This window comes from Scyliorhinus torazame, chromosome 2 (genome assembly GCF_047496885.1).
Source record: "Scyliorhinus torazame isolate Kashiwa2021f chromosome 2, sScyTor2.1, whole genome shotgun sequence".
NCBI classification, from domain to species: Eukaryota; Metazoa; Chordata; class Chondrichthyes; order Carcharhiniformes; family Scyliorhinidae; genus Scyliorhinus; species Scyliorhinus torazame.
In genome coordinates this window covers 94,061,306-94,086,999 of record NC_092708.1, presented here as the reverse complement: position 1 = coordinate 94,086,999, position 25,694 = coordinate 94,061,306, and the positions used below count along the sequence as shown (strand labels likewise).

Here is a 25,694-nt window from a genome sequence, read left to right as displayed (position 1 = left end):
GATAGACCCAGAGAGAGCACTCTGGAAGCCGACCTGCATGGAGAAGCAGCACCATGCATGCCAATAACTGGGATCTGTAAATAGTTAAAGACGAACAAGAAATGGTTCTTGTTTAAATATACAATTTCCAAGATCTCATTATTGAGGCATCCAAAGAACCCGCACTATAACATATATGACTAACCTTCTACCTGTTCGAAATTTTATGACGAGTGGTAGAGGCCTAGGACGGTCCACTCACTGTGGCCCCAATTGTGGCCCTGAAGTGGCCACTTTCCCACCAGGCTCCCATTCTGAGGCTTTTGGGAAGAGGTCAAGGATGGGGGTGGGTGGCATGGTAGGGAAGGAAGACCAGCAGCCTACCCTTGTTGGATAATAGGTGGGAAAGGGGGGGAATACCTCCCTCAGAGGCATTAATTCATGATTGGGGACCCTCCCCCGAGGTTTGCCCCCCACTCCATGTTCCCTCTCCCCTGGCCTTACAATCACAAACCTCATCCCGCTCCTTGTCCCCTACCAGCCTCCTCACCTTTCCCCGCTGCAAGACCCCCATCCTGACCTTCTGCCTGGATCCTGACACTTAGACTCAGGGGCTGCCTGTAGTCCCAGCAGTAACCACTGCTCATGGTGGTGCTTTTGGGACTACAGAGCTGCCAATCAGTCAGACTGGCTGGCGGATCTCCGAGGTGGATCTTCCTCCTTAGTAAGGGGCGGAAGTGACGGAATATATCGGGACATTAAATGGCTGCCAGGCTACCGACATTGGTGGGGATGCATTATCGGGCAACTTTTTTGCTGATCGATCCAGCTTTACTGAAGGAGATCTTCCCTGCAGAGTACTCACCCTGGTGATGCTGCCAACCTCTCGACACAATGTTGAAGTCTTTTGCTTTTATTAAAGAAAATATTTGTCATTAAAAAGCTTTTAATTACCTTCTTAATCATGTCAGCTACTTTCCAACCAGATCCTAGCAGGAATTGGAAGCCATGCCAGGGAAAGCAAAAAGCAAAAATTGACTATGGGATCCAGAGCCAATGTCATTTTACAGGACTTTCCTACTCTACACATTGGAACCTATGAACATCTGGTAGGGAAAATGTTGCCCTTGATGTTGTTACAATTATAAGCTTTATAAAATTGTTATGATTTGGGACTGTGTATTTAATTTAAGGTAAAATGTCTGCCTGATTGCAAGTCTGGATGATTTGATTGTTCAAGATTTCTTTTCTGGGAGGAAGCTGCAAGGTGTCCAGACTTGGAGACAATGGCAGTGGCTTTAGTGTTTACAGTGGACAGACTGTGAGTCTCCAAAGTTTCAGAAAAGTGCTGAGTTGTATACAGTTGTGCCTTAAACTGTTTATTTAATTATAAGTTTAAAGAAAATTGGACTCTCAGGGATAAATAATCATCTCTGGCCACAGGAAGGGTGCCAGAGGACTGAAGGACAGCTAATGTGGTGCCATTATTCAAGAAGGAAAGTAGGAATAAACCAGGTAATTATAGGCCAGTGAGCCTAACATCAGTGGTACGGAAATTATTGGAAAAAAATCTGAGTGACAGAATTAATCAGCACTTGAAGAGGCAAGGATTAATAAAAGATAATCAGAAAGATTTGTCAAGGGGAGGTCATGTTTAACAAATTTGAATGCATTTTTTGAGGGGGTGACTCGGTGTGTAGATGAGGGCAATGCAGTTGATGTAGTCTACATGGGCTTCAGTAAGGATTTGACAAGGTCCCACATGGGAGACTGATCAAGAAGGTAAAGAGTCCACGGTATCCAGAGCAATTTGACAAATTGGATCCAAAATAAGCTTAGTGGCAGGAGGCGGAAGGTAATGGTTGAAAGCTGTTTTTGTAACTGGAAGCCTGTCTCCAGTGGTGTACGTCAAGGATCAGTGCTTGGTCATTAGTTGTTTGTAGTGTACTTTAATAAATGTATTTGAGAAAGTAGGAGGTGTGATCAATACACAAAAATTGTGGTGGGTAAATAGCGAGAAGGAAAGCCTTAGATTACAGGATGATATAGATGGGCTGGTCAGATGAGCAAAACAGTGACAAGTGAAACTTAACACAGAAAAGTGTGAGGTGATGCATTTTGGGAGGACTAACAAGACAAGGGAATACACAATAAATGGTAGGTAGGTTGCTAGGAAGTAGAGGGACCTTTGGGTGCACGTCGATAGATCCCTGAAGGTGGCAGGGAAGGTAGATAAGGTGGTTAAGAAGGAAAATGGAATGCTTGCCTTTATTAGCCGAGGCATAGAATATGAGAACAGGGAGGTTATAATGGAGCTTCACAAAAATCTCATTAGGCCGCAGATAGAGTATTATGTGCAGTTCTGGTCGCCACACTATAGGAAGGATGTGATTGCACTGAAGAGGTTGCAGGGGAGATTCATCAGGGTAGGCAGGAAGAAACTTTTCCCTTTAGCAGAGGGGTCAATAACCAGATTAAGTAGCAGGAGATTAAGAGAGGTTTTGAGGAAAGTAGTGGGAATTTGGAACTCTCTGCCTGAAGGAGTGGTGGAAGCGGGAACCCTCACAACATTTAAGAAGCATTTGAATGAGCACTTGAAACACCACAGCATACAAGGCTTTGGACCAAGTGCTGAAAATGTGATTAGAATAGATACGTGCTTGATGGCAGGCGCAGACACAAAGGGTCTCTTTTTGCTGGATTGCAAAACAAAGCCACATTGTGAATTAAAAGGTACATTGGCATAAAATAATAATAATAATCTTTATTAGTGTCACAAGTAGGTTTACATTAACACTGCAATGTAGTTACTGTGAAAATGCCCTAGTCCCCACACTCCGGCGCCTGTTCAGGTGCACAGAGGGAGAATTCAGAAAGTCCAATTCAATTTTCTAAAATGTACTCGTTCAGTTATAAAGTTACAATTCAGGGGCGTCATTCTCCGACCCCCCACCGGGTCGGAGAATGGCCGTAGGCCGCCGTGAATCCCGCCCCCGCCCCCGCCGAAGTCTCCGGTACCGGAGATTGGGCGGGGGTGGGAATCGGGCCGCGCCGGTTGGCGGGACCCCCCGCTCAATTCTCCGGCCCGGATGGGCCGAGTCCCGCCCAGAAATTGCCTGTCCCGCCGGCGTAAATTAAACCTGGTATTTACCGGCGAGACCAGGCGGCGTGGGCAGGCTCCGGGGTGGAGGGGGGGGGGGGGGGGCGCGGGGCGATCTGACCCCGGGGTTGCCCCCACGGTGGCCTGGCCCGCGATCGGGGCCCACCGATCCGCGGGCGGGCCTGTGCCGTGGGGGCACTCTTTCCCTTCCGCCTCCGCCACGGCCTCCACCATGGCGGAGGCGGAAGTGAGTCTCCCCACTGCGCATGCGCGGGAAACTGTCAGCGGCCGCTGACGCTCCCGCGCATGTGCCGCATTTCCGCGCCAGCTGGCGGGGCAACAAACGCCATTTCCGCCAGCTGGCGGGGCGGAAATCCCTCCAGCGTCGGTCTAGCCCCTCAATGTTGGGGATCGACCCCCAAAGATGCGGAGCATTCCGCACCTTTGGGCCGGCGCGATGCCCGTCTGATTGGCGCCGATTTGGGCGCCAGTCGGCGGACATCGCGCCGTTGGGGGAGAATTTTGCCCCAAATGTGTAACAGTACATAACAAATGAACTGGAGAATGCACTTTTGATCCACAAAATTTATATAATGTTGTAATATTTGTAAAATCTTTACTTGTGCTCTGTTTTTCTTTTCCAGATTAAAATGGCAAGTATATGTCCTGTCAGATCTCTATTTATGTGACTACTGAGCTTATTGGTAGGATCTGCATGAGGAATTGCAGCCTTTGATTTTCCCTTCCATGTAGTGGATAAGTATTTCCTCATTTCTGCGGTTTCCCAAACTGGTCCCATTATGATTGACAACTCACCCTGTGGAGAGTTGTAAATTCAAACCTCTGCTCTCTGATTAGTTTTGAAAGGTTTCTCATTCACTGCAATGTCAAAGCTCTAGGTATTAATGTTGAAAATATGCCTGATCTATGAGTACTCCTCCAGTTGCACATTAATTCTATTTGTGGCACCTTTTTAAAGGGCTAACCTCTAATATTCACAGAAAGAACATTGTGTTTATAGAAAGTCAATATTTTTTACTTGAATTGTAACTAAAATGTCAAATTCATTGGTGAGTTAACTACAGTTTATTGCTCGCAAAATGATATCCGCTGGAGGTTGAGACATATATTGACCAAAATAAATATCCATTTGTTCTTCTCAGCAAGTAATATTAATTTTATATTACTGCCCTTTCTAAGCACAGCTGCCAGAAATGACTGTCAAAGCATTAAACGCTGACACAAACTATTGTGGACTGCTGCAGAATTCTCTTGCACGGTTGGGAATGAAAGGATTTTAACCACATGACTAGCCTGTAGCCTGAGCTGATACAGTCTGAAGGAGATTTGGCTTTTTACAGTGAACGTCCATCACAATACACCACAAAAACTCAAAAGGCATTTCAAGAACACAACAAAAATGTTCCAAAAAATGTGGCGACTGAACATGAAGCGTCTGATCGACTATTGGAAAGAAATTCCAAAATCATTCATTGGGGCAGCACGGTTGCACAGTGGTTAGCACTGTGGCTTCACAGCGCCAGGGTCCCAGGGTCGATTCCCTGCTGGCTCATTGTCTGTGCGGAGTCTGCACGTTCTCCCCGTGCTGCGTGGGTTTCCTCCAGGTGCTCCGGTTTCCTCCCTCAGTCCAAAAACGTGCAGGTTAGGTGGATTGGCCATGACAAATTGCCCTTAGTGACCAAAAAAGGTTAGGAGGGGTTATTGGGTTACGGGGATAGGGTGGAAGTGAGGGCTTAAGTGGGTAGGTGCAGACTCGATGGGCTGAATGGCCTCCTTCTGCACTCTATGTTCTGTGTTCAAAGGTTTCACATCAGGGCTTCATGGTTCAGTTCAGCTGTGATTTCTATATTGGATATGGCTCAGATGTATTTTAATTCAGAAATATCAGTTTAGCATACCAAAGACTGGGTGTGCTGATGAGTGTGTGGCGAGATGTTGCTGTAGTGGTAATGTCACTGGACTAGTAATCTAGACGTTCAGGGGACATGGGTACAAATCCTGCCATGGCACATGGTGGAATTTAGACATTGCCAAACAAGGCACAATTTCAAACTTTGTGGATGGTCTGCAACATGAAACCATTATGTACTATGAGGAGGATAGTGTAGAACTTCAAAAGGACATCGACAAATTTCTGAAAATGGCAGGTGAAGTTCAAGGTGGAGAAAGGGATTCATTTTCAAACAAAGAACCGTTTGTCCTGAACAAAATGTGTAATCCTAATTCGTGATTTTAAAAAGATAAAAGAGCATAGCCAAAAAGTGGATGGCAAAAGAACTGGAGCCATTACGCAGCCTTGGTGTAATTGATGAGAGGAAAAGCACCTAATGAGGCACCACAGATTATTCTACAGCCAGCTGACCATGGGAACCTGCACCATTGGACATCCTAGACTGAGGTATAATGACATTCTGAAGGCCAATCTCACAGCCTGTAAATTGGACCCCACTGCATGAGGAAAAAAGAACCGTGACCAGATCGAAATGATAGTCTCTGTCAGCAAGCAGATCACAACACTTGAGAAGGACAGAGTCAGATCCCTACAGGTTAAGGAAGCACACCGCAAAGCCAGTACCTTCATCCATGCCCCCTAAAAGGACTACATATGTAATATTTGAAATCAAATCTGCAAATCAAGATTTTGCTTAACACCACATATGGTGGCGAACAATTAGTATCCTTGCTGAACAATCATCTGTTGAAACGGAGGGAGAATCCATCACAGCACAAGATTTACAAACTAAACATGAACAGCCGCACTCCAATCATCTGGCCAATTCCAGGTACAGAAATTGTATTTTATAGCACTGTTTATTCAAGTATTCAACATTCAAATTCCCAAAATGATGGACAGAATTCATCCCCCTACCCTCGAGGAACCATCTATTTTCCCTTTCCCACCATTTTCACTTACATAAACTTGTCAATTTGTACCTGTTCCTTGAAAGAGTAAATGAAAAGGACTAGACTCAGAAATACCAAATGCCCTTGTGCCAGTGCCAGGCAAACATACATGCTCAAAGCCACTTTGATCACCATGTAGCCTCCTACCACCCTGACAGGAGGAAGGCAAAGGGATGATTTTCTTCTGCCTGATGTCCCATGTGTATCAGTTTCCAAGGTGGAACAAAGTGGCTTTGAGCATGTATGTTTGCCTGGCACAAGGGCATTTGGTATTTCTGAGTCTAGTCCTTTTCATTTACTCTTTCAAGGAACAGGTACAAATTGACAAGTTTATGTAAGTGAAAATGGTGGGAAAGGGAAAATAGATGGTTCCTCGAGGGTAGGGGGATGAATTCTGTCCATCATTTTGGGAATTTGACTGTTGGTGGCTGGTAAGTTCCTGCACATTTCAGGAAGATTTAGAACAAAGAACAAAAAACAATGCAGCACAGGAACAGGCCCTTCAACCCTCGAAGCCTACGCCGACCATGGTACCTGCCTAAACTCAAACCATCTGCACTTACGGAGTCCGTATCCTTCCGTTCCCACCATAGTCATATATTTGTCTACATGTCCCTTAAATGCCGTTATCGTACCTGCTCTCACCACCTCCCCAGGCAGTGCGTTCCATATATTTACCACCCTCTGTGTAAAAAGACTTGCCTCGCACATCGGTTCTAAACTTTTCCCCACGCACTTTAAACCTAGGCCCCCTAGTACTTGATTCTCCTACCTTAGGAAAGAGCATCTGACTATCCACTCTGTCCATGCCACTCATAACCTTGTAGACCTCTACCAGGTCACCTCTCAACCTCTGCCATTCCAGTGAGAACAGACCGAGTTTATTTAACCTCTCCTCATAGCTAATGCCCTCCATACCAGGCAATACCCTAGTAAACCGCTTCTGTACTCTCTGCATTCTGGTAGTGTGGCGACCAGAATTGTACACAATATTCCAAATGAGGCCTAACTAAGGTCCTGTACAGCTGTAACATGACTTGCCAATTTTTATATTCAATGCCCCGACTGATGAAGGCCAGCATGCCGTATGCATTCTTGACCACCTTATCCACATGCGTAGCCACTTTCAGTGATTGGTGGACATGCACGCCCAGATCTCTCTTCCTGTCAGTACTTGCAAGTGTTCTACCATTTATTATGTAATTCCTACATGCATTGGACCATCCAAAGTGCATTATCGCACACTTCGCCGGATTAATGCCATCTGGCATTTCTCCGTCCAAGACTCCAACCAGTTTATATCCTGCTGTATCCTCTTCACTATCCGCAACTCCACCAATTTTTGTGTCGTCTGCGAACTTACTAATCAGACCAGCTACATTTCCTTCCAAATCATTTATATACACCACAAACAATGAAGACCCCATAACTGATCTCTGTGGAATGCCCCTAGTCACAGCCTACCATTCAGTAAAGCACCCTTCTACTGCTACCCTCTGTCCTTTGTGCCCAAGCCAGTTCTGTATTCAATTCTGTAAATTATTCTGGAGTGATCTTTAAAACCTCAAATGTTATTTTCTAGGGATACTGATCTACGCTGTTATTAATTTTGAAGATGACCCTAACAAACTGGATGTTAGAGTTTGCAGGACAATCCCTTCAGATTGGAAAAGCTGTAAAATGCAATGAATGAAATGAAGAGATTGCTGGAAATGCTTGCAGATATCTTCAGCCAAATGAATTGTGGACATTCCAATCTTTTCCTCTTGCAATTCCACTATCATTGGTGCCAATTTAACCCATTCCAACTGGCGAAGTGTTTGAGTGTAATGGACAGAGTAAAAGCCATAGGGTTCTGAAACATTCTGGCTATTGTGCTGAGGTTCTGTTCCAGAAAGTTAGTCAACAGCTACCACTGCCCCACATTCTCCCTTCCACCAAACCCCACCTAAGTTGCTGCGGTACAGCTATAAAATTGTCACCCAGCCAACAATAGAAAGAGTGCTCAGGATGTCTCACAAGCAAGATGAATCTAATTCTATTAATTATCACCCAATTATCAGCAAAATGGTTGAATGAGTCATCAATACTGCCATCAAATAATATTTACTCGACAAAAATCTGCTTACTGAAGCACCGAAGTTGCAGAAAACCTTGTCACAGTGTCAATCTAAATATGGACAGCTGGATCCAAGAAGAGCAGTGAGGGCTGCTTCCTTTGATATCAAGGTAGCAATAAACATGTATGACACCAAGAAACTGTACCAAAATAGAAATCTGTGTGTGGCAAAGGAAAAGGCCTTCAGTGATTGTAATCGAATCATACCTGAACCAAAGGAAGCTGATTGTGGTTGTTGGAGGTCAGTCATCACAACACTAAGACATGGTTTTAGTTTTTTTCAGGAAGGTATCCTTAACTCAATCATAGAACCATAGAATTCTTACAGTGCAGAAGGAGGTCATTCAGCCCATTGAGTCTGCACTGACCCTCTGAAAGAGCACCCTACCCAGGCCCACTCCCCCATAACCCCACCTAACCCGCATATCTTTGTGACACTAAGGGACAATTTAGCATGGCCAATCCACCTAACCTGCACTTCTTTGGACTGTGGGAGGAAACCGGAGCACCCGGAGGAAACCTATGCAAACATGGGGAGAAAGAGCAAACTCCACACAGTCAACCAAGGCGGAATTGAACCCGGGCCCCTGGCGCTGTGAGGCAGCTGTGATAACCAGTGTGCCGCCACCATCTTCAGCTGTTTCACCAATGATAAGCCCTTTATTGTTAGTTCAGGGCACGCTTGTTGACGATTTAATAAATTCTCCAAAAAGGGAGCAGTCCATAGCAGCCTACAGCAGGAGAATAATGATGTTTGGGCTGAGAAGTGGCAGACAACTCCAAGAATCACCATCATCACCAAGTTCCTCATCCTCTTGGGTTTACCAAAGCTGAACACCATTGCTACAAGTGTAATAAGTGGCTTAAGTCAAGGATATAGTGGCATAATCACTCACCTGAATGAATATCTGTAACAACAACCAAGAATCTCCAAACCATCCAGGATATAGGATTGGAAGAAAGGCATTTAGCTTCTCAAGATGATTATACTATTCAACTAGACCACGGTAGTCAACGTTAGTCACATTTTTGGTGGTGGTGCAGTGAGGACTTATCTTCTGCGTGGGTTTCCTCCGGGTGCTCCGGTTTCCTCCCACGTTCCAAAGATGTGCAGGTTAGGTGGATTGGCCATGTTAAATTGCCCTTAGTGTCCACAATTGCCCTTAGTGTTGGGTGGGGTTACTGGGTTATGGGGATAGGGTGGAGGTGTTGGCCTTGGGTAGGGTGCTCTTTCCAAGAGCCGGTGCAGACTCGATGGGCCGAATGGCCTCCTTCTGCACTGTAAATTCTATGATATGTACCTGATTCTGGGAAAGTGCCCAACATTTCAACTAGTTTTGTTATTATCAACATCCAAGAAATGTTTCCCTGTTATTGGAGAAGAAGAAGCATGGCATGTTCCCTTGAATTCTATGTAGTTTCAGGATCTTTAACATATTAAAATTGATTTTTTATGTCAGCTCTGCCCCCAGAAACACACAGATTTCAGAAACTAGCTCGTTGAACCAACCGCAGGGTACATGTGAATTTAAACATATAACAACAGAATCAAATACATTTACATCTACATGCCTGATATGAACCATTCTTAGCTAGCACCATTTTGCCCTTGAATTAAATTTCGCCAAGTGATAAAACTGTTACTTTATATTCCAATCTGAGAATGCTCCATTCATTGTACATCTTCTGCACGAGTAGATTCTTCCTGATTTAAGTTAAAAGTTAATTTGAATAATACATATCAACCCACCTATTAGGGCACCAAAGATAATTTAACCAATTTACAGATATCGAAAATCCACTTGGAACACCAGTAAACAATATCACACTTCTCCTTCTGATAATAGTGAATTTTAACTGCAGGGAAAACCTAATTCAGTTTCAGACAGGAAATACATTTCCCTTTCCATAAATATCAAACCAATTGTAATTTTCATGACTTACTTCATCAGACCCAGATCCAAAAATCAGCAGGTCAAAGGGTATAGCTGCAACCATGTCAATGAGAAACCAGCCTTTGAAGTAGTGAATTGCAATTTTTGCTGGATGACTGACCACTTCTTCATTTTGGTTCACATAAGTTGTTCTGAAGTTTATTAGAATATCAATAATGAACATAATATCCACCATTAAATCTACGACATTCAGCGGGCTGCAGGAGTATCCGCACTCTCTTCTCTTTTGCTCCTCCCTGTCATTGAGTAGAAAGGCTGCAGAGTAGGGAGTGAAGATAGCGGTGTAAATTACGAGTAGCAGAATTAGCCAATCCCAGACTGCCTTGAAAGGACTATAATGCAGGATGGTGAGCTTGTGGATGCGAGGAGTCTGAAGCTTGTACTCAGGTAAAACATCAGCTCCCAGGGATAGAACCTGCCAGGGGGGAGGAGAGTGGGGGGTGGGGGAGGGGGAGGGGGTGGGGGTGGAGAGAAATGGACAAATGTTAGAATTTTTCAGATTTAGCCCAATTTATGTACACTACTGATACAGATTTTTGTCATAAAATCAATAAGTACTGAAAAATAATTACAACTTGACCAGAAAATATATGGTTGCATGTTATTTAGAATCTAAGATGAGTTTGTCTTTTATACTGAGGAACACAAGACATGAGTGGACCAATCAGCCCTTTGAGCCTGTTTTGCCATTCTTTTTCCATTCTATCATAACAATGGTGGAGGGAGTAAATGTTTATTGTGGTGGAAGGTGTGCCAATCAAGCGAGCTGCATTGCCTAGGATGGTGTCCAGCTTCTTGAGTGTTGTAGCTGCACTCATCCAGGCAAGTGGAGAGTATTCCATCACACCCCTGACTTGTTCCTTGTCGATGATGGACAGGCTTTAAAGCTTGCCAGGAAATGAATTACTCGCTGCAGAATTCCCAACCTCTCACCTGCTCTTGTAGCCGTAGCATTTATATGGCTGGTTCAGTTCAGTTTCTGGTCAATGGTAACCCCCAGGATGTTGCTAGTGGGGGATTCAGTGATGGTAATATGACTAAAAGTCAAGGAGCGATGGTTAGATTCTCTCTTGGCGGCGATGGTCATTGCCTGGCACTTGTGTGGTGCAAATGTTACTTGCCACTTGTCAGCCCAAGCCTGGATATTGTCCACATTTTGCTGCATTTGGGCATGGACTACTTCATTATCTGAAGATTGACGAATGAAGCTGAACATCAGTAAACATTCACACTTCTGACCTTTTGATGAAGGGAAGGCCATTGGTGACGAAGCTGAAGATGGTTGACCCTAAGACACTACCCTGAGGAACTCTTGCAGCAATGTCCCGGGACTGAGATGACAGAACTACAACAGCCACAACCATTTTCCTTTGTGCTAGGTATAGTTCTAACAAGTGGAGAGTTTTTTACCAACTCTCATTACCTTCAATTTTATGAGGGCTCCTTGATACTTTGACACTCTATCAAATGTGCCTTGGTGTCAAGGCAGTGACTCTCGCCTCACCTATTGAATTCTGCTCTGTAGTCCATATTTGGACGAAGGCTGTAATGAGGTCAGGAGCCGAATGACCCTGGTGGAACCCAAACTGAGCATCAATTAGTAGGTTATTGCTGATTAAGTGCCGCTCGGTAGTGTTGTTGATGACACTTTCCACCACGTTGCTGATGATCAATAGATTGATGGAGCAGTAATTGGCCAGTTTGGATTTAACCTGTTTTTTTGTGTAAAGGACATATCTGGGCAATTTTCCACATTTTCGGATAGATGTCAGTGTTGCAGCTGTACTGGAATAGCTTGGCTAGGAGCACAACAAGTCTGAAGCACAAGTACTATTACCGGAATGCTGTAAGTATCCAACAGCCTTTGCATTATCCAGTGCCTTCAGCAGATTATTGACATCATGTGGAGTGAATTGAATTGGCTGAAGATCGGCTGAAGGTTGGCATCAGTGATGCTGGGGAAGGCTGTGATGGATCATCCACTCGGCACTTCTGGCTGAAGTTTTAATCTTGCAGAATATGGCAGTTAGTGCAGTCCAAATAGGGGCTGGTTTGCCCCCCCCCCCCCCCACCCCCCCCCCCCACCCCCCATATGCTCCTGCACTATGATGAAGAACTCGACTTTCCACATTTCTGAGGAGGCCCTGTTTGAAAATCCAGGTGAGAAATATGGAGCTCCTGTGTAAGGTAAGTGATGTGTTGGGTGTTCTGGATCACATACAGGTCACCAACACTTGAAATAGTGCAACACTATTTTATTGAATCATTAACTATTTAAACATACTCAGACTGTGGGTGAATACGATACTAGCTTGAACTAAAGAAATGTTCAGAATGGAGTACAGTCACAAGTGGAGTACCACAAGGATCTGTTCTGGGGCCGTTGCTGTTTGTCATTTTTATCAATGACCTAGAGGAAGGCACAGAAGGGTGGGTGAGTAAATTTGCAGATGATACTAAAGTCGGTGGTGTTGTCGATAGTGTGGAAGGATGTAGCAGGTTACAGAGGGATATAGATAAGCTGCAGAGCTGGGCTGAGAGGTGGCAAATGGAGTTTAATGTAGAGAAGTGTGAGGTGATTCACTTTGGAAGGAATAACAGGAATGCGGAATATTTGGCTAATGGTAAAGTTCTTGAAAGTGTGGCTGAGCAGAGGGATCTAGGTGTCCATGTACATAGATCCCTGAAAGTTGCCACCCAGGTTGATAGGGTTGTGAAGAAGGCCTATGGAGTGTTGGCCTTTATTGGTAGAGGGATTGAGTTCCGGAGTCGGGAGGTCATGTTGCAGCTGTACAGAACTCTGGTCCGGCCGCATTTGGAGTATTGCGTACAGTTCTGGTCACCGCATTATAGGAAGGACGTGGAGGCTTTGGAGCGGGTGCAGAGGAGATTTACCAGGATGTTGCCTGGTATGGAGGGAAAATCTTATGAGGAAAGGCTGACGGACTTGAGGTTGTTTTCGTTGGAGAGAAGAAGGTTAAGAGGAGACTTAATAGAGGCATACAAAATGATCAGGGGGTTGGATAGGGTGGACAGTGAGAGCCTTCTCCCGCGGATGGATATGGCTGGCACGAGGGGACATAACTTTAAACTGAGGGGTAATAGATATAGGACAGAGGTCAGAGGTAGGTTCTTTACGCAAAGAGTAGTGAGGCCGTGGAATGCCCTACCTGCTACAGTAGTGAACTCGCCAACATTGAGGGCATTTAAAAGTTTATTGGATAAACATATGGATGATAATGGCATAGTGTAGGTTAGATGGCTTTTGTTTCGGTGCAACATCGTGGGCCGAAGGGCCTGTACTGCGCTGTATTGTTCTATGTTCTATGTTCTATGTAAAGACCTTTGCCTTGTCCTAACCAGCCGATGCACTCAGCACATGGTGAATGTCTGTGTTACAGGCTGTGAGCTCTAGCTAACTGCAACTCGAATGAGCGGGAACTCTGATGCCCCCTGTCTTTATAGTGCGTGTGATCTCACTGGTGATTGGCTGCGGTGTTGTGTGTGTTGATTGGTCCTACTGTGTGTCCATCAGTGTGTGTCTGCACCATGATATACTGGTGTATATTATGACATCCCCCTTTTATAAAAAATGTACCTGCGTGGCAATAAATAGTGATAGGTAAATGTTCCTAACTACGTGTGTGCGAAATATTTACAGGACTATGTACATGAAAACTAAGCTATTTACATGGGGGGTGCCTGGTGCAGAAAAACAGTGTGTCACAAGAATAACGAGATGAACACTATATACAAACCACTTGAACGATTAAACGGAAGAACAGAACAAATCAGGAAGTCCATGGGCGGGATTCTCCACTCCCACGCCGAAGTGGCCGCGCCGTCGTGAAAGCCGTCGAGGTTCACGACGGCGCGAAACAGCCCCGATCCCGACCGATTCAGGCCCTGACAATGGGCTAGGATCGGGGCTGCGTCATCTACACGCGCCAGGCCTTGTCGCCTGCGTAAAGGCGGCACCGCATAGATGACGCGGCCGGCGCCGCATAACTGGCATCATCCACGCATGCGCGGGTTGGCCGGCGCCAACCCGCGCATGTGTGGTTGCCATCCTCTCTAAGTCCGCCCCGCAAGAAGATGGCGGACGGATCTTGCCGGGCCGCGGAAGGAAGGAGGTCCTCCTTCAGAGAGGACGGCCCGACGATCGGTGGGCACCGATCGCGGGCCACCCCACATTTGACGTACCCCCCCCCCCCCCGGTGCAGGATCCCCCCTCACCGCCCCGCAGGCCGCCCCCCCAGCATTCATGCACCGTTCACGACGGCAGCAACCAGGTGTGGACGGCGCCGGGGGCAACCCGCCGTTTTGGCCTGGCCGCTCGGTCCATCCGGGCCTGAGAATAGTGGAGGTGCCAGAGAATCGCCATTTTGGGTGTCTCCGGCGATTCTCCAGCCAGCGGCCCGCGGAACTCAACCGGGCTGTTTCCGCCGCTTGGGAGAATCGCTTGGGAGGGCGTCGGACCGGCGTCCCAGGAAATTTTGGCGGCCCAGGCGATTCTCCCAACCGGCGGGGGAGTGGAGAATCTCGCCCCTCAAGTCCACAAAGTTCACAGATTAAGTCTCTGAGGTGGGCAACGAATTCTGGTTGACCGCCTCAAAGGTGGGTCGGGAGCCGCCGGCTGAGGAGCGGGCTGGACTGCGTCAGAGTGATGAGGATGCAGAGTGACCGGAATCTCTGCATAGTCCAGGTCAGGGTCAACAGGAGGGCGTGGCAATGGTGGAGGATCATGTAGCGAGCGCGGAACAAGATAAAGGACACGTCGATTGTGGCGCAGAATGGAGCCATCCGGTAGACGAACCAGGAACGAACGGGGGGCCACCTGCCGAAGAACCACAGCGATTGCAGACCAGCCACCATCCGGAAGATGGATGCGAACATTGTCATCTGGAGCCAGAGCAGGGAGATCAGCTGCACGGGAGTCATGAGCCGCCTTGTGCTGTGCACGAGACAGCTGCATTCGTTGAAGGACCGGAATGTGGTCGAGGTCTGGGACATGAATGGACGGCACCGTCGTCCTCAGGGTGCGACCCATGTGCAGCTGGGCTGGCGACAGGCCAGTGGACAGTGGGGCCGAGCGATAGGCCAGCAAGGCGAGGTAGAAATCAGACCCAGCATCGGCAGCCTTTGACTATGTGGACGCCCTTCTCTGCTTTGCCGTTGGATTGGGGGTACAGGGGACTGGATGTCACATGCACAAAGTTGTACTCCTGGCAAAGTTGGACCATTCCTCGCTTGCGAAGCAGAGGCCATTGTCCGACATCACAGTGAGTGGGATGCCGTGTCGAGCAAAGGTGTCCTTACAGGCACGGATGACTGCAGACGATGTGATGTTGTGTAAATGTACCACCTCCGGGTAGTTTGAAAAGTAGTCTACAATCAGGACATAGTCCCTGCCCAGCGAATGGAGCAGGTCGATCCCCACCTTGGTCCAAGGGGACGTGACCAACTCATGGGGCTGTAGGGTCTCACGTGGTTGGGCTGGCTGGAAGCGCTGACAGGTGGGGCAGTTGAGCACTGTGTTGGCTCTGTGGTCATTGATGCCGGGCCAGTACACTGCCTCTCGGGCCAGTCGGTGGCACTTTTCAACGCCAAGATGGCCCTCGTGTAGCTGTTCCAAGACGAGCTGGTGCATGCTATGCGGGATGACAATGCGGTCCAGCTTCAGGAGAACACCATCTACTACCGCCAGATCATCTCTGATGTTGTAGAACTGCGGGCATTGGGCCCTTGAGCCACCCGTCTGTTAGGTAGTGCATGACATGTTGTAGCAAAGCATCAGCCGCCGTCTCGCGGCGAAGTTGGATGAGGCGTTCATCCGTGGCAGGTAGATTGGAGGCCATGAAGGACACATGGGCGTCAACCTGGCAGACAAATCCCGCTGGGTCACACGGAGTGTTGACAGCCCTGTAAAGAGCGTCGGCAGTGATGAGGTCTTTGCCTGGAGTGTATACCAGCTGGAAGTCGTATCGCCGGAGCTTGAGAAGAATACGCTGGAGGCGAGGCGTCATGTCGTTCAAGTCTTTCTGTATTATATTGACCAGCGGGCGATGGTCGGTCTCGACGGTGAATTGAGGAAGGCCGTACACGTAATCGTGAAACTTGACGACACCGGTCAGAAGGCCCAGGCACTCCTTTTCTATCTGCGCGTAGCGCTGTGCCGTAGGGGTCATGGCGCGTGACGCATATGCAACGGGGACCCATGATGAGGCTACATCGTGTTGCAGGAGCACTGCCCCAATGCCGGATTGGCTGGCATCGGTCGAAATTTTGGTCTCTTTTGCTGGATCAAAGAAAGCTAAGACTGGGGCCGTGGTGAGTTTGGTTTTGAGTTCTCTCCATTCGCGCTCGTGGACAGGAAGCCATTGGAAGTCTGTCGTCTTTCTGACCAGGTTCCTGAGAGCCGTGGTATGAGAGGCGATGTTAGGGATGAATTTCCCTAAAAAGTTGACCATGCCCAGAAATCGGAGGACCGCCTTCTTGTCCTCTGGCGTTTTCATGGCTGTGATAGCAGCCACCTTGTCCGCATCCGGCCGCACACCCAACTGGGAGATGTGGTCCCCTGGGAACCTGAGTTCCGTCTGACCAAACGAGCATTTGGCTCTGTTGAGGCGTAGGCCCTGCTCACGTATACGTTTGAACACGGGCTGGAGGCAACCGACGTGCTCCTGTGTGGTGGTGGACCAAATGATTATGTCGTCGACATAGACGCGGACACCTTCAATGCCTTCCATCATTTGTTCCATGATCCTGTGGAACACTTCTGAAGCAGATATGATCCCAAACGGCATCCTGGTGTAACAATATCTGCCAAAGAGGGTGTTAAATGTACACAGTTTCCTGCTGGATTTGTCGAGCTGGATTTGCCAGAATCCTTTCGAGGCGTCGAGTTTGGTGAAGAGCTTGGCACGAGCCATCTCGCATGTGATTTCTTCGTGCTTGGGATTTGGATAATGCTCCCTCATGATATTGCGATTCAGATTCTTGGGATCAATGCAAATTCTCAGCTCGCTGGAAGGCTTTTTCACACACCATGGAACTGACCCAGTCGGTTGGTTCTGTAACTCTGGAGATCACTCCTTGGTCCTGGAGGTCCTCCAGCTGCTGCTTGAGGCGGTCCTTAAGGGGTGCTGGAACCCTGCAAGGTGCATGCACCACAGGCGTGGCGTTCTGTTTGAGTAGGATCTTGTAAGTATATGGGAGCGTGCCCATGCCTTCGAAGGCGTCATGGTGCTGATCGATGATGGCGTCGAGTTGCGCCCTGAAGTCAGCGTCCTGGAAGGCAGACGTATCATCAGGAGAGAGAGAGTGCACTCTCTGAACGAGGTTCAACAGCTTGCATGCCTGTGCGCCAAGCAGGGAGTCTTTCGAGGAGCCCACGATCTCGAAAGGAAGGGTGGCTTTGCGTGACTTGTGCATCACTTCAAGTCGGCATGAGCCGCTAGCAGGAATGACGTTGCCATTATAATCCAATAGCTGGCAGGCTGATGGAAGGATGGCTGGTTTGACACGAAGGCTTTGGAAGTCAGACCACGCCATGAGATTGGCGGAGGCACCAGTGTCCAGGTGTAATCGTATTTGGGACTGGTTGACTGTCAGGGTGGCACACCACTCATCGTCTGGATCACTGTATACCGACAGCGGCTGGTGTCTTTGCTTTGGGGACAGCCTGTTTTTCGTTACGACACCAATACTTTTTTTTTATGAATGTTTTATTGAAAATTTTTTCCCAAACAACAATTTTTCCCCTCTTACAAAGCAAACGCAACAATAACAATACAGAAATTTTAAACAATACACAAGTAACAAAACCCCTTTATCTTTGACCTAAACTAAACTAAACCCCCCCTCCCCCTGGGTTGCTGCTGCTGGTCATCTGTCTTCCCTCTAACGTTCCCCTAGGTAGTCGAGAAATGGCTGCCACCGCCTGGTGAACCCTTGAGCCGATCCTCTCAGGGCAAACTTTATCTGCTCCAATTTAATGAACCCCGCCATATCATTTACCCAGGCCTCCAGTCCGGGGGGTTTCGCCTCCTTCCACATGAGTAGGATCCTGCGCCGGGCTACTAGGGACGCAAAGGCCACAACGTCGGCCTCTTTCGCCTCCTGCACTCCCGGCTCTTCCGCAACTCCAAATAGAGCTAACCCCCAGCCTGGTTTGACCCGGGCCTTCACCACCCGCGAAATCACTCCCGTCACTCCCTTCCAATACCCTTCCAGTGCCGGGCATGCCCAAAACATATGTGCGTGGTTTGCCGGGCTCCCGCCACACCTCCCACATTTGTCCTCCACTCCAAAGAACCTGCTCAATCTTGCTCCCGTTATGTGTGCTCTATGTAGCACCTTAAATTGAATCAGGCTAAGCCTGGCGCATGAGGAAGAGGAATTTACCCTGCTTAGGGCATCAGCCCACATACCCTCCTCTATCTCCTCCCCTAGTTCTTCTTCCCACTTTCCTTTTAGTTCGCCCACCGACTCCTCCCCCTCTTCCCTCATCTCTCGGTAAATCTCTGACACCTTGCCCTCTCCGACCCACACCCCTGAAAGCACCCTGTCCTGTATCCCCTGTGTCGGGAGCAACGGAAATTCCCTCACCTGTTGTCTAGTAAATGCCCTCACCTGCATATATCTCAAGACATTTCCCCGGGGCAACTTATACTTTTCCTCCAATGCTCCCAAGCTCGCAAAAGTCCCATCTATAAATAAATCTCCCACCCTCCTAATTCCCAACTGGAACCAGCTCTGAAATCCTCCATCCATTCTTCCTGGGGCGAACCTATGGTTGTTCCTGATTGGGGACCCCACCAGGGCTCCCCGCACCCCTCTCTGTCGCCTCCACTGTCCCCAGATATTCAATGTTGCCGCCACCACCGGGTTCGTGGTAAACCTTTTAGCAGAGATCGGTAGCGGCGCCGTCACCAGCGCCTCTAAACTCGTCCCTTTACAGGACTTTCTCTCCAGTCTTTCCCACGCCGCTCCCTCACCCTCCATCATCCATTTACGTATCATTGCCACATTGGCGGCCCAATAGTAATCGCCCAAGTTCGGTAGTGCCAATCCTCCTCTGTCCCTACTACGCTGAAGGAACCCCCTCCTTACTCTCGGAACTTTCCCTGCCCACACGAAGCTCGTGATGCTCCTGTCTATTTTATTAAAAAAGGTCTTAGTGATTAGTATAGGGAGACATTGAAATACAAATAAGAACCTCGGGAGGACCATCATCTTAATTGCTTGCACCCTGCCCGCCAGCGATAGAGGCTGCATGTCCCACCTCTTGAAGTCCTCCTCCATTTGTTCTACCAACCGTGTCAGATTAAGTCTGTGCAAGGTTCCCCAGCTCCTAGCGATCTGAATCCCCAGGTATCGGAAGTTTCTTTCCACTTTCCTTAGAGGCAAGCCTTCTATCTCTCTACTCTGGTCCCCTGGATGTATCACAAATAATTCACTCTTCCCCATGTTTAGCCTATACCCCGAGAAATCCCCGAACCCCCTCAAAATTCGCATAACCTCTATCATTCCCCCCGCTGGGTCCGACACGTATAACAATAGGTCATCCGCATTTAACGAGACTCGGTGTTCTTCTCCCCCTCTAATCACCCCTCTCCATTTCCTGGAGTCTCTCAACGCCATGGCCAGAGGTTCAATTGCCAACGCGAACAACAATGGAGACAGCGGGCATCCCTGTCTTGTTCCCCTATATAGTCGGAAATACTCCGATCTATGTCGACCTGTAACTACGCTTGCCGTTGGAGCCCCATAAAGAAGTCTAACCCAGCTAATAAACCCGTTCCCAAACCCAAACCTCCTTAACACTTCCCATAAATACTCCCACTCCACCCTATCAAATGCCTTCTCTGCGTCCATTGCCGCCACTATCTCTGCCTCCCCCTCCACTGGGGGCATCATTATCACCCCTAATAGTCGTCGCACGTTAACATTCAGTTGTCTCCCTTTTACGAACCCTGTCTGGTCTTCGTGCAGCACCCCCGGGACACAGTCCTCTATCCTCGATGCCAGTACCTTTGCCAACAATTTGGCGTCCACGTTCAACAATGAAATGGGTCTATAGGACCCGCACTGCAACGGATCTTTATCCCTCTTCAAAATTAACGATATCGTCGCCTCCGACATCGTCGGGGGTAGAGTCCCCCCTTTCCTGGCCTCATTGAACGTCCTCACCATCAACGGGGCCAACAAGTCCACATATTTTCTGTAATACTCCACCGGGAACCCGTCTGGTCCTGGGGCCTTCCCTGCTTGCATGCTTCCCAGTCCCTTAATAACCTCATCCACCCCAATCGGTGCCCCCAGGCCTACCACCCCCCGCTCCTCCACTTTCGGGAACCTCAATTGGTCCAGGAACTGCCGCATCCCCTCCTCTCCCTCTGGGGGTTGAGACCTATACAGTTCCTCATAGAAGGTCTTGAACACCTCATTTATCTTTCCTGCCCTTCGCACCGTGTCTCCCCTTTCGTCTCTAATTCCTCCTATCTCCCTCGCTGCTGCCCTCTTTCGCAATTGATGAGCCAACAGGCGACTCGCCTTTTCCCCATATTCATACCTCCTCCCCTGTGCCTTCCTCCACAGTACCTCCGCCTTTCTGGTGGTCAGAAGGTCAAATTCCGTCTGGAGTCGTCTCCTCTCCCTGTACAATTCCTCCTCCGGGGTCTCTGCAAATTCCCTATCCACCCTTAAAATCTCCCCAGTAATCTTTCCCTTTCCTTGGCCTCTGTTTTCCTTTTGTGGGCCCCAATGGAGATCAGCTCTCCTCTGACCACCGCTTTTAGTGCTTCCCATACCACTCCCACAGGGACCTCGCCGTCGTCATTGACCTCCAGATATCTCTCAATACACCCCCGCACTCTTGCACACACTCCCTCATCCGCCATCAGTCCCACATCTAATTGCCAGAGTGTTCTCTGCTCCCTTTCCTCTCCTAATTCCAGGTCCACCCAATGTGGGGCATGATCCGAAACCGCTATGGCTGAGTACTCAGCTTCTTCCACCCTAGAGATCAACGACCTTCCCAAAACAAAAAAATCTATCCGGGAGTACACTTTATGGACATGGGAGAAGAAGGAAAACTCCCTAGCCCTAGGTCTAAGAAATCGCCATGGATCCACTCCCCCCATTTGGTCCATAAACCCCTTAAGTACCTTGGCCGCTGCCGGCCTTCTTCCGGTCCTTGAGCTGGATCTATCTAGCCCCGGGTCCAGCACCGTATTAAAGTCCCCTCCTAAAATCAAGTTTCCTACCTCCAGGTCCGGTATACGCCCCAGCATCCGTCTCATAAATCCCGCATCGTCCCAGTTTGGGGCATACACGTTAACCAACACGACCTCCATTCCCTCCAGCCTGCCACTCACCATTACATATCTACCTCCGCTATCTGCTACGATGTTCTTTGCTTCAAATGCGACCTGTTTCCCCACCAAAATGGCCACCCCTCTATTCTTTGCGTCCAGTCCTGAGTGGAACACCTGTCCCACCCATCCTTTCCTCAGCCTAACGTGGTCCGCCACCTTTAGGTGCGTCTCTTGGAGCATAACCACGTCTGCCCTTAGTCCTTTCAAATGCGCGAGCACTCTGGCCCTTTTTATCGGTCCGTTCAGGCCTCTCACGTTCCACGTGATCAGCCTCACTAGGGGGCTACCTGCCCCCCTCCCGTGTTGACTAGCCATTACCTTCTCTAGGCCAGTCCCATATCCCGCCTCCGCGCTCCCGCTCGCTCCCCCAGCGTCGCACACCATCCCCGCCCACCCACTCTTTAGCCATTTCCTTTTGGATTTCCGCAGCAGCAACCCAGTTGTCCCCCACCCCCCCCCCCCCCCTCCCCCCCCTCCCCGCTAGATCTCTTTCTAGCATGATTGCTCCCCCCATATTACTTCCGTAAGTCAGCTGACTTCAACTGACCCCGGCTACTCCTGCTCACTCCTCGACCCCCCCCATGTGGGGAACTCCCATCCGCCTTGCGCCTGTCTTCCCGCCTTATTCTTTCTGGTGCGGGAACATCCCTTTACCTGACCTGCCTCTTATGGCGCAGCTCCCTTTCCCCTCCCCCTCCCCTTCCCCATTCTCCAACTATGTCCCGTCTTTCCCCCCTCACCGGCGCCCACATTTCCCCAATGTCTCCCCCCTTCCCTGTTTACTTCTCAATTAACTTCCACCGTAACATTAACAATAACATTTCCTGCAGCATCAGTCCCTCAGTTCCGATCCAATTTCTCTTCTTTGATGAAGGTCCATGCTTCCTCCGCCGTCTCGAAATAATGGTGTCTCTCCTGATACGTGACCCATAGTCTTGCCGGCTGCAGCATCCCGAACTTCACCTTCCTTTTATGCAACACCTCTTTGGCTCGGTTGAAGCTCGCCCTCCTTCTCGCCACCTCCGCACTCCAATCCTGGTATACCCGTACCACTGCATTCTCCCATCTGCTACTCCGCACCTTTTTAGCCCATCTCAGGACCTCTTCTCTATCCTTAAGGCGGTAAAATCGCACGATTATCGCCCTGGGTGGTTCTCCCGCTTTTGGTCTTCTCGCCGGAATCCGATTTGCCCACTCCACCTCCAAGGGGCCCGTAGGGGCCTCAGCACCCATCAGTGAGCTCAGCATCGTACTTGCGTACGCTCCACAGTCCACTCCTTCCACACCCTCAGGGAGACCCAGTATCCGAAGGTTCTTCCTTCGCGCTCCATTTTCTAGGGCTTCGATCCTTTCAGTACACTTTTTATGAAGTGCCTCGTGCGTCTGTGTCTTAACCGCCAGGCCCAGGATCTCGTCCTCAATATCTGTCACCTTCTGCTCCACCACGCGGAGCTCTGTCTCCTGGGTCTTTAATGTCTCCTTGAGCCCCTCAATTGCCTGTAGCAACGGGGTCAGCACCTCCCTCTTCAGCAGCTCCACGCACCGTCTCACAATTTCATGCTCAGGCCCCCATGTCGCCTGCGCTTTCTCCGCCGCCATCTTGTACTTCTCTCTTTCTGACCCTTTGGTCGACGATTCCTCGCGCTGCAGCCGCCGCCGCCGGTTTTTTCCTCCTTCGTTTGGGGGGGACTCCCTTCTCACACGCCCCACACCGGGTTGCGTCGTCGAAAAATTCCCCGTTGGGGCTCTTGAAAGAGCCCGAAGGTCCGTCGGAGCTGGAGCCGCCGAAGCTTGCGGCTAGCTAGGCATCACCGCAACCGGAAGTCCCTTCAGTGGCCTTGATGAGGTCTTTTCACAGTTGTTCCCTCTGCTGCTAGAATTCACTTTTGATACAGGCCCTCAGGTCAGCTTGCAGCTTTAAGCTTGCCCTTCCCCCGCCTGCATGCTGGAAGAGGCCCTGTTTATCCTACAGTTGCAGCCAAATCTTTTACTGTTTCTGCGTGTGTCTGGCAACCAAGAGACATACCCTTCCTGGGGGACACTGCCGGGGGAATATTACAGCCTTCTTCCCACACCGGGAAATGTCAAACAAATACCGTGGGGGCCCTGTAAAAGAGCCCAAAAGTCCGTTCCAAGCAGGAGCTGCCGAATATGCGACCTAGCTCTGCATAGCCGCACCCGGAAGTCTACGACACCAATACTAAAAGGCGCCTTTGGGTCCTCGGTGTCACTGCTGTGTGGGAGGTCTGCATCGGACTCGGTGACGGTGGGTTGACAGTAAGTAAATAGAGTGGAGTGGTAATCTGACAGTGATTGCCACTCCTTGGAAGATTAAGCATATTGTAATTTGTCAGGAGCTGTGCAGCAGTCAATGGCTTGGAGACCTGTGAAACACTGCAAATCTCCTCTGGTACATGGGGGGTTACCAGTCAAAGCTTTTGACTTGTTTCAGCTGAGATGTGGGGATTTTGCTTTGGGTCTACCATCTGGACCATCTTTCTTCCCATTACATTGGGATCTCAGCTTACTTTGTCTTCTTGGGCGAGCATTGTTCCATTATCTAACCTCAAGTTTATTTTTGACAGCTTCATTTTCAGGTCACCACCTTGAGCAACTTCACACAGGTCAACAAAGCTCATTACTGGTGTCTATCACTTCATATTAACTTGATGCTCTCCTTCTGCAGTCATCATTCCAATAGTCAACATTTTTATTTACCTTGATGGGCCCACCTGTTCTATGATGTAGAGTGATTTGTCAGAATCATCGTCCATCATCTCTCTAGTCACCATCTTTATAGGCTTGCTTTTCTTCTTTCCAGCAAAACCCTTGTGTGCAAAATGATTCAGCTTCTTACAGTTGAAGCACTACTTCCCCCATGCCTGACATGCTTCTTTTTCTTTTCTGTTGTATCCTCCGCAATATTTACATCCTGTACTTTGGCCTTGATTTGTCTGCTGTCCCTTCTGTACCTGGACCTTTTTTCCCATTGTCTTGTGCTGGGAAGGCCAGGATTGCAACACTGGATAGTGCAAAGTCTAGTTCAGTTCTGCCATCAAAATACTGTTCAGCTGATGATTGACCACCTCAGGTCACATATATTCTGCACATATATCAATGGCTTTCTTGGGAGTAGGTTTCTCTTTGCTCAGCAGGGGTGCTCTCACAGCATATCTCTTCCTAAAACAATCCTATCTCCGAGCAGGTCGTCCTCCAGTTGCTGAAACTCACAAGATTCAGCTAGGTGCCTCAATGCAGTCACATATTGATCAATATTTTCCTCCCTCTTCCTGACTCTGGTGTTGAACATGTAGCATTCATAAACAACATTAGCAAAGGGTTCCAAGTGGCTCCTTAAGGTCTCAAAACTTCGGACTTCCGGGTGCGGCTATGCAGAGCTAGGTCGCATATTCGGTAGCTCCCGCTTGGAACGGACTTTTGGGCTCTTTTACAGGGCCCCCATGGCATTTGTTTGACATTTCCCAGTGTGGAAAGAAGACTGCAACACTCCCCTGACAGTGTCCCCCAGGAATGTTATGTCTTTTGGCTACCAGACCGGGCAGAAACAGTAAAAGATTTGGCTGCAACAAGATAAACAGGGCCTCTTCCAGCATGCAGGCGGGGGAAGGGCAAGCTTAAAGCTGCAATCTGACTTGACTCTGTCAAAGGTGAATTCTAGCAGCAGAGGGAACAACTGTGATTGAACAAGCAGGGACGAGGCTTCCGGTGGCAGCCATGGAGGAGTAGGTCGCGCATTCGGCAGCTCCCGTCTGGAACGGACTCCCAGACCTTTTTCAGGAGCTTCCATAGACTTTTTGGGGCAGACTGGTGAAGCGAACACTGCCAAAAGGATTCCCTCTTGACTTCTGGTTGCGGCTATGTGGAGCTAAGCCGCATGATTCGGCAGCTCCCGCTACCACGGACATTCGGGCTCGTTAGAGGAGCCCCAACGTAACTTTTTTTTTTTTTTGACGCAGCCCGTGGGGAAGGGAAGAGTGAGGTCCCCCTCCAACTTCTATGAAATGGACCAGAAGTGTAATGGCCAAAGGAGCGGCACTGGGGCAACGGGAGAAGCGAGGGGAAGAAAACAAAATGGCGGCAGCCAGGGACAAAGGGGAGCTGCAGGAGTTCATCAAGCGCTGCTTCGAGGAGCAGCGCAAGGAGATGCGCAAGGAGATGTTGCCGCCTATGCTTTCGGCAATTGAAGGACTCGGGATCACGCAGAAGGCCCACGA

The 25,694-nt window shown here is 48.9% G+C and overlaps 1 protein-coding gene across 4 annotated transcripts in view; it reads right to left on the bottom strand.

Annotated features, from left to right (window-relative positions):
* Positions 1–25,694, bottom strand: part of LOC140389741 (voltage-gated inwardly rectifying potassium channel KCNH7-like) — a 732,829-nt gene that overhangs the window by 119,586 nt on the left and 587,549 nt on the right. For all 4 annotated transcript variants that reach the window (XM_072474210.1, XM_072474216.1, XM_072474226.1 and 1 more), the window contains one exon: positions 10,068–10,493. In XM_072474210.1, coding sequence (XP_072330311.1) covers positions 10,068–10,493 — 426 coding nt within the window. The remainder of the gene's footprint in view (positions 1–10,067; positions 10,494–25,694) is intronic.